Source organism: Amblyomma maculatum, chromosome 5, assembly GCF_055883805.1.
Source record: "Amblyomma maculatum isolate TAMU_Amacu chromosome 5, ASM5588380v1, whole genome shotgun sequence".
Classification (NCBI taxonomy): domain Eukaryota; kingdom Metazoa; phylum Arthropoda; class Arachnida; order Ixodida; family Ixodidae; genus Amblyomma; species Amblyomma maculatum.
In genome coordinates, this window is record NC_139348.1 from 120,500,166 (window position 1) to 120,518,420 (window position 18,255).

Consider the following 18,255-nt stretch of genomic DNA (forward strand, 5'->3'; position numbering starts at 1 on the left):
AGGCTGTGTACGAAAATGCCAGAGTGCGGTGGTGGTATACGGTTACGGAAACAAGGCAGAGGCGTGCGTCGTTCCCTTACGGTATATTCAGATTTAGAAAGGCGAGCTTCCGATGCCAGATTCGGGGAACCAGACCAGCCTCTAAATCTCCCATTAGGAGCCCAGCCTGTATGCCGGTAAGCTGGAGATCGAACTCTGCAAATGTCGTCTCTTTGAGAACGAAAAAGGTCGCAGGTCAAAGTAAAAATATTGCCGCTAGTACGCGAACTAAATTTGAGAGCATGAGTATGGCTTAGTTTAGATGCTGCTTTTCTGTACGCGAGAGACTTGATAGTGCTTGAAAAAAGGCGTAGGTTTAAGCCCACGCATGATCTTCTTGGATGCCTGCTCGTCGGCTATCAGCTAAGGTTTTTACATAACCTTACTCACGGCGTCTTCTGAGATGGTGAAGTTGGCACCGACTGTGCGCCGAATGTGCAACGGCCTGCCATTTTTAGCAGGCATCGCTATTCCGTGCTGAAAACAAGACTTGCATTCCTCTACGGCCCCGGCAGTGCTCCATACAATAGCTCGTACGCGGCGGCAGAAGAATTACGAGCACGCTGCATGTCACCTTCAAATTGACATGGTAAACTTGTGAGCGCTTGAGGACAACCAAGTATGGGCACCATTGCCTCAAAATCGCATATGTTTTCTTCCAACATCGAAAGGATACTGAACTCAATAGACGCGCGTTTCGACGTGTATGCCTGATGCGTATCGTTACAGGTATGATCAATAAATGGCCCGTCAAAACGTTACAGAGCAAAGCATAGGAGAATATAAGCCGACCGGTGGGGTAAACCTGAGCGGAGAAAAGGCCGTAGAAAAACAAATAGATGTATATTCAAACCGTACTCATCCATACTCTCTCCGCAAAGAAAAATCAATAAATACAATGATGAAAATACAATTGCTGCCCACTGCTTTCTGTGTAATGACCCGGCCAAGAAACGGTTGTCTGCATGCATGTTGTTTTCGTGATCTAGCTAGCCTGAATCCAATATTCAAGCAATAAAACGGGCTTGCTCAGTGTGAACTGTACACGGCGGAAACAGACGCGGCCTTCGAGTACATTACCATGGATAAAGTGGACTTCTCGGCACAGTGTAAGGATCAATAAATGAGATTAGTAAGCAGCTCGTTGCTCACAAAAACGTGGTGCACGAAGCTATTGATGTTACCTTCGAAAAAGAAATCAGGCTTTGCAAAACCAGTAATTGGATCATAGGTTCCATTGCTTAAGACTTCAAACAAGCCAGAAATGTCAAGTATGCCAATCTGCTTTGAGAGCGTATTCTCCCCCTTATTTCTTCCCAGACCTTAGAGGATCGCTGCAGTAGGCTTTTTCCGCACACGTACCGTATACATTCGTAATGAAAGTAAGGCTAATCCCGTCTTCTACTTAAACTGGCAGCGGCAGCTCCACCAGAGAGCAAAATTAATTGCAAACGAAGACTAACCGGCTAGATCGCAAGTGAACACGCCGTCTAGACAGGAGCTCGGTACGGGAAACCTTTCGCAAGCGTTCGGTATGAAGCAATGCCTGAGACATGTTAGGGTTACGCAACCGGACTGCTCTTTTAGTTTACCATTAATTACGAGGCGGTCCGATCCACAATCGCTTTCTTTGAGAAAGAATCCTTATCTGCTCCGTTTAGTTGTCCTTGCGTGTGTCTTGAAGAAGCCATTAGAAACGGACAGCTCTTTTTTGACATGGTGGAGAAGCAAAACAGATGTGCCTCTTAAAAGGCGCTGCCCTACTCGTGGAGCATAGCATAATGGTTTCCTTATTCCCTATTTTCTAGCCAGGCTAACTTTTGCTCAGTTGCCAAAGTTCGCACTTCCAGTATTCTCCACAAAAGAGGTTTTTACTCCTATTCAAATATTATTAAGCGTGAAAGATATATCGTAAACCATTACGTATGCACAATTCTGAATTGCGTGAGCTTCTGCGTGCTCGCAAGCACATACTTGGGGGAAAATTGTAAATCCAACTACGATAACTGCGCTACAAATGGGCCATTTTTTTTTTCTCGCCGTTTAGCGTCGCTCGAGTAATCATTAATAGTTAAGGTGTGCCTATATTCTGATTCAAAGACGGGATATCTGTCCAGTCAGGCTGTTTCCTCCGCCTCTCCGCCGCCACTCTTGTCACTCTCTGCCATTTCCGCGGATTGCCTCGCGTGTGTTTTCTTCGAAAAGACGAATTGATTTCACGAATTGCAGGCGGATAACATTTCTCTATAAAAATGCACACATCAGGCAAGGACACCGCAAAATGTTGAATATTTACACAAAGTCCTCAAACACAAGTAGTTACGAGTTGTATTCCAAATCTTCTCAAATTCAAACGGACATCGCGAGTAATATCAAAAGCAGAGCACTGCCTCTTTAAATCACTGTCTTGATTGACGTAAGTCGTAAACTATTTGCAATTTAGCGCAACTATGAGCATCGAGTCAGATGAGCCAGCACTTTCTTAAAGTATTCGATAACAGATTTGCAAAATATTCACTAGATATCGTTTTGAAACTATCACAGCCCATGGGGATGGAAGAAATGCAGTCAGAAGATGTGTGAGCAGGAGCTGCGAGTCACAGATAAGGGCCCTGCAATAGGGTGTAAGTTATAAGAAATCAGATCCAGCAATTTCCAGAAAGAAATTAAGAATTGCAGATGGAAATCAGGTCCATGAGGTCAAAAATAGCTTCATCAGGTTATGGACAGGTCCACTCAGGCGCTAAGCGAGAACCGTCACTTTGTGATACTAAGAAGACTCTAGAATGTTATCTCCCTCTCCCACCGACAATATTTATGGGAAGGGCGTGGGTATAATAAAGAAGCGAAGTTCTTTGTATGCATAAGCATTATCGCTTGAAATTTTTTTGCACAAAGTCTAACCTAAGCAGTTACAGGCTTCACATATTAGCCACAATGCCTTCAAAGACGGCCAATAAACATCTTGCGCTATTACTGATTTTCATAACTGTTGGACCTCCAGAGGGCGTCTCCATGTGGCCAATCACATGTCCATGCTCACATACCTTTTGGCTGAAAGTTTCTTATTGTTGACGTTGGTAAATGCATATATCTTTTCACAGCAACTTGCAACGCTCGGTCACTCCGTTCCGTGATCTTTTGTGCCTCATCATTACCGCCGCCAAAACAAACGTTAACACAGGCGACAAAACCTTTATAAGAACATTTCTCAACGCAGCTAACCTCCACAGCATGAAAGTTGCAAACAAACATTGATTACAACATCAGCAAGCCATCTTCATTTTCGAAACTGCTTATGGAGTAATCGAACATCTTATAACGCGTCCGTGTGGACGGTAACATTACCAACAGAGCTCGCTAGTGACGTCAGTGTATTCATTGCAGTTGACAACTGCGTCGTGGTCTCGTTCAGTAGAGCGGTGGTGAGCGTTTCTGGCAGGACTTCGCTGCAGGTCAGCCCGAAGTCGTAGCCCTGAATCAAGTACACAATGAGGTAGGCCAGGCCGGACCCCGTCGTAAGACCCACGCTGTATGAAAGTGTCATAATGTTTCCTGCAACGATGAAAGAGACATTTAAACACATATTTCTCTCTCAAACATTGACAGTGCGCACATAGCGTACACTTGCAAGAGGGTGTGGCGCGATCGTCGAAAACAAGGGAAGAGAGGCTTATCCATTTAATGAATAGCGTGGATTGACGTGAAGCTTCTCCGCACAAAGCTCTTGCATAATACCAGGGGAAAGAACAATTTTCGAGCTAAATTACAAACCTTGGAACAGCAGTAAAGGCTGAATAGGAGAATTATTTTACAAGTGGTTAATCTACTGTCTAACACTAACGAAAAGGATTCTACTTAAGTTGAGGACAACGAAGAGAACTACGGAACGGAAAATGGTAGGAGTAACGTTAAGAGATATAAAGCGTGCAGAGTGGCCCAGAGAAATAACTCGAGTTAATGATATTCTAGTGGAAAACAAGGAGAAGAAATGGGCATGGGCAGGACATGTAATGCGTAGAGAAGACGGCCGGTAGGGTAACAAATTGGATTCTAAGGGAAGGAAAGCGTAGCAAGAGGCGGCAGAAAGTTAGGTGGGCGAATGAGGTTAAGTTCGTAAGGGTAAAGTGGATGCAGCTAGCACAGGACAGGGTTAAGTGGAGGAGTACGGGGAAGGCCTTCACCCTGCAGTGGGTATAGCCCGGCTGATGATGATGATAATTTTACTGTGAGACTGGCATGGGATACAACAACATCGTTGATCAAGAAGCGTAGCGCATTCACTGTGTTCTTTCGAGCAATATTTTAATAACAATCGAGTGAAGCCGTGTATATATAAATGTAAGCACGATTCCCAATTCTAATGTCAAGAAGAGATGTCATGAATACTTTAACACAATCATCATCATCATCATCATGATCAGCCTGATTATACCCACTGCAGAGCGAAGGCCTCTCCCATATTTCTCCACTTAACCCGGTTCTGTGCTAGCTGCATATGCTTGACCCCTGCGAACCCACCTAACTTTCTGCCGCCCCCTGCTACGCTTTCCTTCCCTTGGAATCCAGTTTGTTACTGTAAGCGACCATCGGTTATCCTCTTTTCGTAACACAAGTCCTGCCCATGCCCATTTCTTCTTCTTGATTTCCACTAGAATGTCAGTAACTTGAGTTATTTCTCTGCCGTAATTTGCCACAACAGAATGCCAACACTGAAATAAAGTTGAGAATTCAATACAAAACACAACATATTCGAATATTCCATCGTGTAAAGTGTTCCAAAACTGGGTAATTTATTTGTCGACACTGACTCCTACCTTCCTATAGCACACACTTCAACTCGCAACTCTGCGACGTACGGGCTTCTATATCCGTACTGCATCAATTACCGACAAATTGAAATCGATTGCTTCACCCGGCAAACACTCCGTTATTCTATATGCAAGTATGATGCACACATCCCTCTAGGTGTAGGTAGTACAACCGGACTCAAGTTTCTTTGTTTGGCGAACAGCACGGCGACGAACGTAGAACTTTGCAGTCTTTGCATAAAGGGAGAAGTGAAACCTTTGCTTCTAGCCTGTACAGCATCCACGAAAGTCATAGGTGTCCCTATGGTGGAAATTAGATTTCCGCACATCTTAACGTATTTGGAAAATACCCATAACAATCCACAGATGAATTACATTCTTTTAGTGATCGTGGGGATGGAAGGATTCGAATACCTCAAGTTTGCCGGCAAGGCATGTCGACTCAGTAAGGGCTAACTTTTGAAAGCAGTGTCATAATTACCAATTAAAACCATGTCGATGTTTAAACATTTCCTCGCGACATCAGAGTAGCAAGGAGAAAGTTAAAAACGACGTCATCAATGGTATGATTTTGTTTGTTTGTTTTTTCTTCGGCCTACGTCTAGCCCTGTCTCACCGAATGCCGCCAAGAAACACTGCGTGGGATTTGCTTTATGTGAGTTTTTCTTACTTTTTCTGGGTTAGTGCTCCTGCGCTCGAAACCTAGCGGCACAATTTTAGGCGTCATCATCTCTGCTCTATCTGACGCTGTCAGCTGTGAACATTCTCAACAATATCGTTATTTAATTCAGCGTTTAAATCAACGTTTCAAATATAGCACAAGAAGGCCTCCCATGCTTAACCACCGAGCCTGACACCTTCGATACTTTAGAACGTATCAAATTCTAAATCCTCTCTATAGTAAATGAGGTACCCATTTTAGCTCTGTGTCACTGACAAAACCTGTAGAACGTGAGAACAGCAACCTTCTGGCAGGAGGGGCAAAGACACATTGCTTCACGCTGTTCCACATTCGATTGTACGAGGAAGGAACTTCTATATTAATTTCTCAGCACAGTCCTCCAACAGGACACTGAGTCGGACGACAGCTTTCTTCTCACTTCAGTGTACTATTCCACGATATGTTAAAAAACCTTTGCGGGATAACCTTAGTTGCATTTTTCTACGTTGACTTGAATGCAGTATACATTCGAGCAGCAGATACTGCCGGCGTAGTTTTATTGCGATAGCAATACTGCGCCATGTTTCGAGTAATCACGTAGTCTTCGTGGAGGCCACATTTAAGAAGGCTAAGAAAAAGAAGGAAAGAAAAAATAAAAAGAGAAAGCAATAGAAAAGGAAAAAGGAAAAAAAATGAAAAGGAAAAGATGAAGAAGAAGCGTGATAGGGGAATAATGTAGAAGGCAAAAGAAGCTTCCGATCGCAATTCAACGAGGGTTAACCAGAGTTGAACCGCAAGCGAAAATAAAAATTATTTCGGCAAAGACAGCTGATCGAGTCACCTGGGTTGTGCCATCATTCTGTTATCTCTGCTGGGAACCATACGCCTTGGACGCAAGGCGAAGGTATATTTTTTCCAAGAGCATGGGTCCAGTAAACCTTTGGTATTGGTAGTACTCTTTCTTGATAGAATTTCCACAAAGGCTGCGGAATTTTTTATTAACCATCATCTGGGCTTCTAAATCTTTCGGCACTTCTCTATTATATTCAAATGACTTGAAATCTGTACTAATCAAATGAGCCTATACTGAGGCCTTATCTGTTACTCCACTGGCTAAGGATGCTCTTTGACCCGCTTAATTGCGCACAGTGTCCACGAAGGTGGACTTGTACCTAAGGTAATTTGCATGGGTCGGTAGCAAAAATAAAAGGAGGACGAGAGGCCGAGCAGCAAAAAGTATAGATGTGACTGTTTAAATTGATTTCATGCAATAATAACTCTACAACGTGAAAATACCAGTTAGCTCTTTCTGGTCGTCGGGAACCCTGCTTGGAGCCAGTATCATGGGCAGCGAGCCTAGCAGGCCATTGCTGACTCCAAGCGCCACGGACAGTACCATGGCCCACATGTCGGAGGTGGCGCTCCCCTGGTCCCAGCGGGGCAGAGCGCACAACGCCAGCAGAGGCACCAGCACCACACGGCTACAAGAGAGCCACACCAGCTGCCCCCGTGACCAGTCGTACCGGATCGACGCGAGCACCTGTGTTTGCATCCAAGATCAGTCACCAGTGGCGCTGGAAACGGTGTCCTCAGGGTAGTACATAGGAGGTATGCCCGACATCAATGACTTGATCATGGTGGAAACCAACAAGCCCGGCTCTCCACTCTTCTGAATGACTTAACTCGACCATCTCGGCAATTGCGCGAGTACTACACAGTGACAAGCAAGGTGGTGACCTCTAACCCACCTTTACAGTACAGTACGAAGTTCGCGTTGTTGCATAGGTCGCCGGTATATAGATTAGTTGTTTCATAATGCATTCACACACTATGCGCAATACACCCTGTGCGTCCATAACATGTCGGTAGAAGAGAAAGGGGCGAGGGAGGAGCCAAAGGAATCTGCCATTGCTGTCGTACGTGAATGTATTTATTTCAAGGGCAGAACGAATCTAGAGTTCGCCCTGCTTTACGCCCGCCAAACAAAGCGACTAGTAAAAAAACATGTGGCCTATATATGGGCAATATTTTGTACCAGCCCGTTCTCTTTTACTGCGGCCTTCAGCTTCAGGATCAAGTGGTGCAAGCACACTAACCTTTACCTTGTTCTTCGCATTCTTCTGTTTAGCGGCTGCAGCTTTTCCAAAATATTTGAGCACAAATTTCACTCCAGTTACTCTCAGCTTCCCAGAACAAAATCGTAAGTCACGTAGTTGGAACGCGGGCAATGCAGAAAATCAGGTTAAGCACGATTAAGAAGAAAAACTTGTTCATGAGGTTCGGCAAAAACGTAGAAAATTATCCGCCCAAGACACTTCGTCCCTAGAGCACAAACACGAATCCACGGAGCAACAGTACTTGAAACAATGTCGACACTTTGTGAAACAGTGGCCGACGATCTGGAAAAAAAAGCAGATGAGTGCGGCTAGTATCTGCGCAGCTTGCTTCCACTTATACTCGCAGCTGGAGAGTAAATAACTCTTCCAATAACGCGGGGGCCACTGCTTTCATTACGCCGGCAGTAGCAAAATCCGCTAGAAGCCAAGCTTAGGCCGGAAGAAAAGGCTAAAGAAGTAGTATATATAAGAAGGCGGCCACAAAAGGGGCATCAGACAGTGACTTTCTATCGAAAGAGCTTCACGATGCGAAGCAAGCCGTGCGTGCCGTATTGCGTCAAGAAGCTGTGGACAGGCGCCAGAAAGAAAACCGAGGCTGATAAGTAGGTGGCACTAGATGGAGTGCTTTTCGAAGGAGAAAAATAAACTCCATTTGCAAAGAAGCGCAGCATCAATACGCGCACGCAAAAAACAGAGTAAAGAAGCAGGGAAAACGTGTGGCTCCACCTATGAACTGGAGGGTCACTTCCAAACAGTGATGAAAGTTGTCTTCTCGAAGCAACGCTCCGTCGGGCGAAAGAAAATCAAAATGTCGAAGCACAGGAAGTATAAGGAAAAAAGCATCGGAAGAGGCTCGGCTGGGGAGATGCCGTAACCTGCAAGGAATAGAAAGTTTCGAGTGGGCCTGGCGCTTCCGCGAAAGGCAATATTATTGGGACACACCCATCAGCAAGCGCAGTAGACGTTATGGCACCGAATCGCCAGGCTCGAGAAGTGCAGTGAGCGAGTGGGCCACTGAAGTCCGAGAGAGCGTGCGCGCGGAAGGATACGTCCGAGATTATTCTCAATTTCGCCGGATCCCATGGTTGTTTCACAATTTCCAAGACAGCAGCCGCTCGCTTCCCTTTCTTTCCTCACTACTTCTTCCTTCATCCGCCCCAATCCGATCTTGAGCGAAGAGGCAAGATGGCACGGTGAGCGCCTATTGCGTAAACACGGCAGCCGCCGCCTATCTCGGCAATATCCGACAGCTTTGCGCCGCCTTGTATCGCACCTTCCATGTTGCTAGATAAGTTGATTATTCCTTGTTTTGTTTTTTATCTTAGCTCCGCAGACGACCCTTTGTCTATCATGCCGCCTTTTCGTTTTCATTGCGACTCTTTGAGAGTTCGATCATTTTATTTTATTCATGTTTGCTACGCGCCTTTGTTTCAAGTGGCGTCGAAACAAGCGCTGAGCCATTCTTTAAAATTTGGTTGCCGTCGCTATATATTGCTTTTATACATCATTTTTTTATATCTTTGCTCTTCGCGAAGTCGGCTAAACGCGTCAGCTCTGTCGCGTGATTACCTGCCGGGCAATTTTGGCGCCGGTGCGTAGACACACTCTGCTCTCCTCTTCGTTCCTAATAGCTTGTGTTTTTTTTTTCGTTCTTTGTCTCTTTTTGACACTTCGCCACTTTCCGAGTCACTTACGCGTTCGCTTCCTTGCTAGCGCCCTCTATAGGCGACTCATACACGAACTTTCTCGCTCCTTACTTTCCCCCTCCACCTTCAATCAGTCCTGGAAGTTTTGTCTTGTTTCTTCGCTCAGTCACGCTCTCTCCCTCTGCCTTTTTATATTACTTCCGCCACTTCGCTTCTACTTCCGGCTTCCTTCTTTCTCCTCTCGACATTTTTGCCCCGAGGCTCGGTATAGCTGCCCAACTTTCGCTCTCCTACTCTCTTGCTCGCCGACCTGAGCACTCGGCTAGATTTTTCTGGGATTAAAAAATGGATGGCGCCGGAACCCTGTAAAATAGTAGTGGTAGGAAAGAGGGAGAATGAGAAGGCGGTTAAACTACTTCGGAGTCACTATGAATAATCGTGCTGTTCACACAAAGTGATCACTATTTCGTCCATTGTCTCTGCTGGCTCCTTCTGACGGTGGAACGGCCCGGCGCACAGCGACACGATGCTTTTGCAGAACGAAGGACAGCCTAGATCCGTTACCATTCGACGGATCTCATAAGGGAATCCAATATGTCTGCGGCCTTGGGACCAAAGTTTAATTAAAGAAAGAGCAAAGTTGGCTTATCGATGGCGAGTGTGATAAGGATCGAGAGAAGGAGACGATAAAAGCCACTCAATCTCTCACTTTCTGAAGGTCTCGAGGTTTCCAGTGACTGGTTGCTTCCGGTGAAATTTCGTGCCCTTTGTTTTGCCCTCAGATGCGAGGTTTCACTGCCGGAGTGTGTGCACGTACGTACAATTTTCTTTATTCCATCACTATCTCCTTGGTTCATCTCTGGGCAATTACCATATTTAACTGATTATGCTTCCCTAAAGTCGCAACTGTATTCATTTCAATCCTGGTTTGCAGATAAATTATCGGTTTATTTCGGGAACTGACCAGAGATAACCTAACTTACTGGTTTACGCGCGAACCCCCTTACAAAATTCTTAGTCCATATCAATCTCACTACGAGCTACAAAAGACTTTCTGCACACCTTTGAAATCGATCTCCGTCACAGTGACTAGAATACTCGGCCGCTCAGCCTACGTTTTCACAACAAAATCCCGGTCGCGAGGCAACGTTCAGCTGTTAGAAGTGAAGTGCATATTCCCCATTGTGTTCTGTGACGCGAAGGCATGTTTTACAGACCCCAACTGATCTAAGTTAAGTGATCCCCTTCGTTGTGAAGTACTGAAGTATTTCTTTATTCGTCAACGTCGATCCTCGCGACACCAAACCCTTTCAAAACATCATGCTTACAATAATATACCAGGCAATATTATAATTTACAGCCTTTGTCAGAAATTCAGACCCCAGAGAGTTTGCTTTAAAGCCTTATATAATAGCTTATTTAACAATAGTGGAAGTTATAGCCATTGGAGAGGGTAGGCAGAAAAATCTCCTTGCCTTCAGCAAGTTTGGAAACACGGGAATGCATTTTGAGCCACATATGGTATAGCTTAGAAGTAGAACCTCCACTTTATCGCAATATATATTATAATATCATACCTTACCGTATTGCATTATGCTATACCATACCATACGTTACAATTACAAACACTTTCAATAATTCTTCCTCTACTGACTGCACCATCGTCAAATTTGGGCAGGCAAGAAAGCACTGGACATGGCTATCCTGATAGCGTGAATACAGTTCCGACCGGGAGGTTAAGCAACTTACATTGCTCAAACCGCTTAGAACAACTTGTGCCTGATTTAAATGACTACTCTATAAAATGTCAGTTAAATCTTGGCAAATAATATTAGAACATCGACTAGTACTTCAGTGCGGTGAACGCGCGTTTTCTTAATTGGCGTGGTTGGGCCCAATTAACCCCCGGCTTCCGAATCCGGCAAACGTAAGCGTTTTCGTGTGTTACTAAAACAGCGGTCGTATTGAACGAGCCGTCGTAATAAGCGGAGAAAGCAGTTCAGGCGCCAAACAACTGAAGCGTACGCGTTCTATGCTGCGAAAAAGAACATTGGAGTGAGGTGGAAAGAAGATGGCCTCAAAAACGAGGAATACCAGAAACGCGACGAAGAAAAAAAAAAAAAAAAACCAAAGCGCCGACCTCAGCAGCGAAACAGTAGTTGTTCCTGGAAACCCTGGAGATGATTGCTTCGACCCCTCGTGTCTGGTGCAAGCTTCCTCTGGTTCCCATTCTGCAAATCCAAGCCGCAGTCCAATCCAATTTTCGCCTTTCTTTTTTTTTTCCTCCCACTGCCACACGCATTCCAAGAAAAGCCGATAAAGAAGGAAGATGAAGACGAAGACGAGCCAAGCCAAAGTACATCCAAGAGAAAGCAAAATAACAAAGGGTCGGAAGAGTCACAAGAAACACGCCTTTATTTATTAATCATCCAAGGCGGAAATTTCATAAATGATCTACCCGAACGCTGCAGAAAGGAACACTTCGCCTAACCAAGGCAAATGGCTTATTGCGGGCTTGGAAAAATTTCTGCATATTCCAGCCACTGTCAAAAGCTATTTGGAGAATATAACGATATTACCGCAGGCAAAGGAGATAGCTGCGTCATCATTTTTTTTTCTTTACACAGTGCGTAGTATTTAAGGATATTGCTGAGAAATATGGCAAAAAACATTTTTGCCTAATTTGCCCGAAAGGGATTTTTCGACGACCTGTTTTGCAGTATCCCTACTCCACCACTGTACGGAAGCACCGCAGAGATAGACGACATTATGCCATGAAATCAGGAGCCTTTTCTTTTATGTTCTGACGCGCTCTTAGTGCAAGGTCGACAATAGAAGCTAGAAACGTGGGTAAGTGTGGTCCGCATTCATGCGAGTTCCGCAACACTGAAGCGATACAGAACTGCTAAAGCGGCTCTCAACTCAGTTTTCAACAGAAATGCGACGTACTAGGTTCGTTACCGCATTTGTCTTCTCTGATGACATTACTGAGCAAACACTTATTCTGAACTTGTGTATATGGGCCCATAAAATGATTTGGTTTGGTTTGGTTTGTGGGGTTTAACGTCCCAAAGCAACTCAGGCTATGAGAGACGCCGTAGTGGAGGACTCCAGAAATTTTGACCACCTGGGATTCTTTAGCGTGCACTTACATCGCACAGCACACGGGCGCGTTGCTTTCCGACTCCATTGAAAAGCGGTCGCCGAGGCCGGGATTCGATCCCGCGTCCTTGTGAACAGTAGTCGAGCGCCGTAACCACTGCGCCACCCCGGCGGGGAGAACCATAAAATGTATTATAATAAATAAACATTAACAAGGTACTGGCACTATCTACTGTTTAGAACTGACTAGCATTGCCGCCATTCAGCCGTACTTCAACGTGCACTCATCATTATCAGTCTGACTATACCCACTGCAGGGCGAAGGCCTCTCCCATATTTCTCCAATTAACCCGGTTCTGTGCTAGCTGCATCAACTTGACACCTGCGAACTTAAAGTCATCCGCCCACCTAACGTGCGCTAGAGAGGGTAAAATACACTTTCATTTGCGAGTGAGTTGAAGAACATGTCCACGGATGCTTGGTCACGGTGTGTTGGGCATTAGATAACTATTCTGCAAGGAAAATCAAATAAGCTCGACTCAAATAACCCCAGACGTACCAATGCACATTACGCAACAATGAGCAGAGAACTGTTCCAATAGGTTCAACCTTAATTCTTTATTCATACAATACCCGCAGCACAACTAGGGCATTACAGCGGGGGGCACAAAACATCATAAAACAAATCCACAGTTTTGCGGCAAACTATGATTGTCACGAATCTATCTTAACGTCGCGGGCGTGCCAACTACCCTAACTTCTTCGACCGACGAGTTGCTTACACAGTCGAGTAGCAACCTCACAAACTACTTTCTTCGCCACATTCTCCCAAACCGAAACATGGCGGCTATAGGAGTATTCCTACACCATTCTTCTGCCTCGGGGCGTTTGTTTTTTGTAGTCGTTTATTTTCGCAGTAAACATCACATATATCACGTGCATGCTGTGGGGATGCACTAGTCTTGTACCGGGAGCACTGGCTTGAACTGGGTAATTCTCGAGAGGGGTATATCCCAGTGCCACCGCATAGCATATTAATCAGCAGTCAAAAAGTGAGCGACATATATCATACTTCGTCCAACTAGCCGACAGAAAAAAAGCTGAGGACGTACTAAAAAGCCTTCCAGAAGGCAGGTTATGCAATTATGTGGCACTTAAGAGGACAGTTTTCCGCACATTAGCGGAGTTCGTAGCTTCATGAAAACTGACGCAGTGCTGTATGGTGGCTACGCGACCATCTAAATTCACCAGATTCAATGCCTTAAAATATTTCATACATCAGCCAGCAGGAGTTCGGAGCGCGCATTTCACTGTTTACGAGGCTCTATTTATCTAAAAACTTTCCCTGGAGAAGGAATGCAGCTTATATAAACTTATTTTGATTATACTGTTACTGTCTAATCTCAATGATGAACTATGGCCTGAGATGGACGTTAAGTTAGCTCACAATTACTTGCGATCGTTCTTGCTTATTTGTTCGCTCGCTCACTCTCGACCATTGGCCTATAAGTGCTTTTGGACTTTGGCGCCATCTATCCGCTTTGCGTCACATAACTTAGCATCAAATCAATCTCTCTAGCGTTTTGAGCACAAAATATATCAACAGCACTAAGAAGCAGCGCGAGATAGGCATACAGCCAAGATAGATAACAAGGGATACGAAGCCATGTACTTGCCGCCGATGGTGAATACATTTTTGTTTTAAACGATATTCGCTATCGTACCATTCAGTTAGAGCAACGACCGAAACGACGGGCCCGAACTAGTTTCCATCGCAATAGCGCGTATGCTCGTTTCGACGGCCGTGCATGCCGTCATGAGGCTCAAAAAACTGCGTTTACTAGATGGGTTCCGCTTTGGGACTGATGTTTATTTACAACAGCTTGCGCAGTAGAGAAAACAAATGCACATACATAATAAGAGAAAAAGGGGACAAAGAGATGAGAGGCTCTTGGTATTCGCGGGGAGATGGAGGAACCTCCCCTGTGTTTCTGCCTGGCCCGGCCCACGGCAGGGTGTTGCGTTACGGTCGACAGGCTTGGCCCTCGTCTCTGTTAGGAAGCCTGCGTGCACCGATGCCTACTTTCCCGCTCTCGTATTATCCTTCTCGGGGACAGTATCCTGTTATAATCATCAGAAGCTTTGTCTGATCCTGACACTTACAATGCTCCAGTTTTAGTAAACATGCGCAAACTTCCAGATGCAGCCTACACAGTAGATTTACGCTATACCTAATACAGCTTGATCGGTCGACGAGCCGTCGACGTAATAGTCAGCCAGAGAGTAGGAAGTAATCATTTGCTGCGTAAAACAATCTCTTGAATGAGAACATCTTCGGCGGAACTCCGCCTGGTTGGGCACTTGAAACAAACATTTGAGAAAGGAGAAGCGTAGGCAGCTGCCTGCTACTGCGGGCCCCGAACTTTAGTCCCTGAGGAAGGGACCAAGTTGGTCCCGAAACGTCGGGTTTTAATAAATAGTTTGGTTGGTGATAAGTGTTTCTCAAACTTTTGTAAAACAATCTTGTATCATGGAAATTTGTGGTTATAGTGATTGAAGATTGATCGGCGTGTGATAGGCGACGTCGAGTTGGAATTAAATGATGAGTTTGAGAAATATAGGAACGAAAAAAAAAATAAAAAGGGGTTCACAGGTGTCAAGGTGCTTAGAAGAAAAATTCAATAATTGATGCTAAACAAGAAACTTTGGAGTATGTAAATTATTAATAAATTGAAATAATGGAACAAATGAAAAATGCTCGCAAAGGCGTCAGACAGTTCAGAATGGAACGCCAATGTTTTCTGATGCTAAGTATCGATGTATAAAAAAAAAAAGATATAAAAAAAACAACGAAGAAGAATCGTACGTGTGTGTGAAACGCTATTGCGTCGTACCCTTAACGACGGAGCTTAAGTGCACCACTGATTATTATTGTTAATTATAATGCCCTCTTGATACGTGTCACGTAATGTTGCACTTAACTCGGTTTTCTCTATGGCCATATCCAATCTTTCCCTTCCAGGTTGCATACTCGGCACGAGCCAAGTCGCGAAAGAATGACAGTGCTGCGCGTTTTCCGCATCATTTCAACGACAAAGCACTAACCTGGCGGCTACTACTTCGAGCATTATCTTGTTTTGCTTGCTTTCTTGTGAAGAAGCTGCATACGAACGCTTAACATTCAACCGCGTTCACCACGTGGCCAATACATGACCAAGGTGAGTCATGATTCGAGCATAATTTCAGCTTTCCCGCAGTAAGACGATGCAGTCGCGCCTCCAATCAGTAAGAGCAGAGATGTTTTTTTATGTAGAATTTAATATCGCTTCACCCAACTACAATAAGCAAGGAGCCAAAAGAGCAAATCCTGTGTGCAGCACTATGTTCGCTCAATATTAGAATATTAGCCGTAATTATCTCCATTTTTTTGCTTCCAGTCTCATGTACGCGCCCTGAAAGCGTATCTCGGCGTGGTGTGTTCGAAAAGGTAATTCTTTTCTTTACCTGGCCCTGAATTCTTGTTTAGTATTGAACGTATGTACCGCTTCTTAGCCATGTTGAAAAAGCAGCGAAAAAATAAAAAAAGCTGTAGCTTTGTAGTGCTTGTGCGGGTGAAGTTTTTCTATATAGTTTTTCTACGTGATTAAGAAATAAAGGGACACCTAATGCCTTTTGTTTTTTTTTTTTTAATTACAGGACGTGGAGCCAGTAGGAGCTCCGTTCCAATGAGAGTAGAAAAAGAGCAAAAGGAAACATATTAAAAAACCGCAGGTGCGTGGCCTTCCCGCTAATTACAAATCTCATAATCCCGCAATATTCTGAACCTCAATTGTTTTTCTTTCACCGCACGTTATGCGCCGAGAGAGTAACAAGAATATGAAACGACCAGAAGCCATTAAGTACATGCCGCTATTATAACAACGCCCAGATTAAGGGCAAGATGCCAGTGCAGGGATGAAAAAGATGTAGAGTATTGGATGTAAGCTTCTACTATAATCTCCGAGCCAATTTCTACGAGACGGAGCTTTCATAGCGCCTTATACAATTATTTTTTTCACTTGTTCACTCCCTGGCTAATGCTACCCGTCAAAATGAAAACGGGACGTGGCGGGCCTCCAACTAATCCTGCTGCCCATGTATTGTTCTCGAGCTTCTATCTCACGGGCGTCATATCGCCTTCGCATTGGCTCCGGCAGTTACTGAATTTTGGCTCTCTTTTACTACACTCCTTGCACCTCTCTTCCTCCACTAGCATCATTCCTTCTTTTCCTTCTATCCCATATCTTCGACCCATTTTTCTTTTTGTTTCCATTCCTCCTTCCCCATAATCCCAATTTCGACGTATCACGCGGGTTCGAAATCTCCTTTCGCTTCCCCCGTCAATCCCCGCGCAAGGGGGTCTTATCCTCTCATCCAGCCACTAATCCCCAGGCAACGCCCAATTTCTGTAACTCCCCACCCGTCCCTGTTATATATCTCATCTCGTGCGATGCTTCCTACAACGCATTTCGAGCGTATAGCAAGAAAACAAAAGAAGACATCATTTACCAAAGAGCTTCAACATATATGCAGAGATCAGAAAATAAAAGTCAGAAACGAAAACAAAAAGCTAACAAAATGCGCAAACGGAACGATGATTAAGATAAGGACAAAGATGAGAGGATCCGGGAGCCAGTTGCTATTCATCGTCCGGGCAACGTTACCAAACATTGATGAAGAAATAAACACCTAAGTACTAACTTCAAGCACACAGATGCAAAAGCAGCAAAGAAAAAAAAAAAGAATAACAGGCTGCGCACAAAAACAGTACCTCTCCTCACGGCCTAAGCAATGTTTCCTGTAAGCCTTGAGGGTATCGATAGATAAATAAAAACAGCGGTAGTGGTGTCAGATAAGGCACAAGACGGAACCATCGCTTTCTGAGCTGCTCATCGTGCCGGCCAAGAAAGCGGAAGTAATTCTCAACTCGGAAGAAGGGGGCGCTTCGTGCGCGAAGAGGCGTAAAACGGCCGATCCTAGGGCGGTGGCAAACACGGCCGTTGTGGCTCCGTTGCGATACGGATCCGTAAGACAGGGAAACGGCAAAGTCCGCACCGATGGGGAGCGGGGAGCCCGCTTCCTGTATTCAGGAAAGTATAGGGTTTTTCTTAAACAAGGGGCAATGATGAGAACCGTGAGAGAGTGGGGGATTAGTCCAATGTGTTAAGGGAAAGTAGGTGCGATAGGGAAACTAAAGATATAGATCCCGGGAAACGAGGAGTTGTGAGAATAGCAAGATCTGAATCAAGAAAATTTTGGGATTCTGGGCGAGAACGTTCGGTAAAACGCGCGATCGGAGAGATTAGTCCAGTAAACTGTGACTATAGGTATATTATGTTTCTTAGTAAATAGCGGCATTTATCTCGTTTGTGGCTCCGTCAACAGCCGTTCGACAAGACAATCCGTAAGCATCCGACCAAGAATAGCCACATGGCTACAAATTAAAGGTAAAGCTAGAGCTAAAAATTTTGTCCTTGTCCGCGGTTTTAACTAAGACTTTAAAGGACAGTCACTCTATCAAGCGAGTCAGAAAGCATGGCTATCAGCTGAGAAGCTGAGCTGAAAGGGAATTGATCAGCATACAGAAGCTGGAATGGCGTTTGTACAAGGTGTAATCGATCTCATAACAACTTTACAGCCATAAAATATTTCCTAAGCACGAGTCATGAGAATGAAAATGCCGATTTGGAGAAATTGGTACAAACAAAAAACTGTACGCTTTCCGAACAATCCCCTTCAGAAGAGAAGACTGTTTATTGCCCTTGTCGACAGTGACAATATAAATCGCGTAAAACACGAGCACGTTAACACAGGGACAACTGGATTGGGGAAAAAAGATG

The 18,255-nt window shown here is 44.7% G+C and overlaps 1 protein-coding gene across 1 annotated transcript; it reads right to left on the reverse strand.

Moving 5' to 3' along the window:
* Positions 1-2,188: 2,188 nt before the first annotated feature.
* Positions 2,189-7,063, reverse strand: LOC146189344 (equilibrative nucleoside transporter 4-like). Its single transcript, XM_084605243.1, has 2 exons — positions 6,808-7,063; positions 2,189-3,594 (listed from the first exon to the last, which is right to left on the reverse strand). The coding sequence occupies exons 1-2, from the start codon at positions 7,061-7,063 to the stop codon at positions 3,356-3,358; spliced, it is 495 nt and encodes a 164-aa protein (XP_084461369.1). The 3' UTR covers positions 2,189-3,355.
* Positions 7,064-18,255: the final 11,192 nt, after the last annotated feature.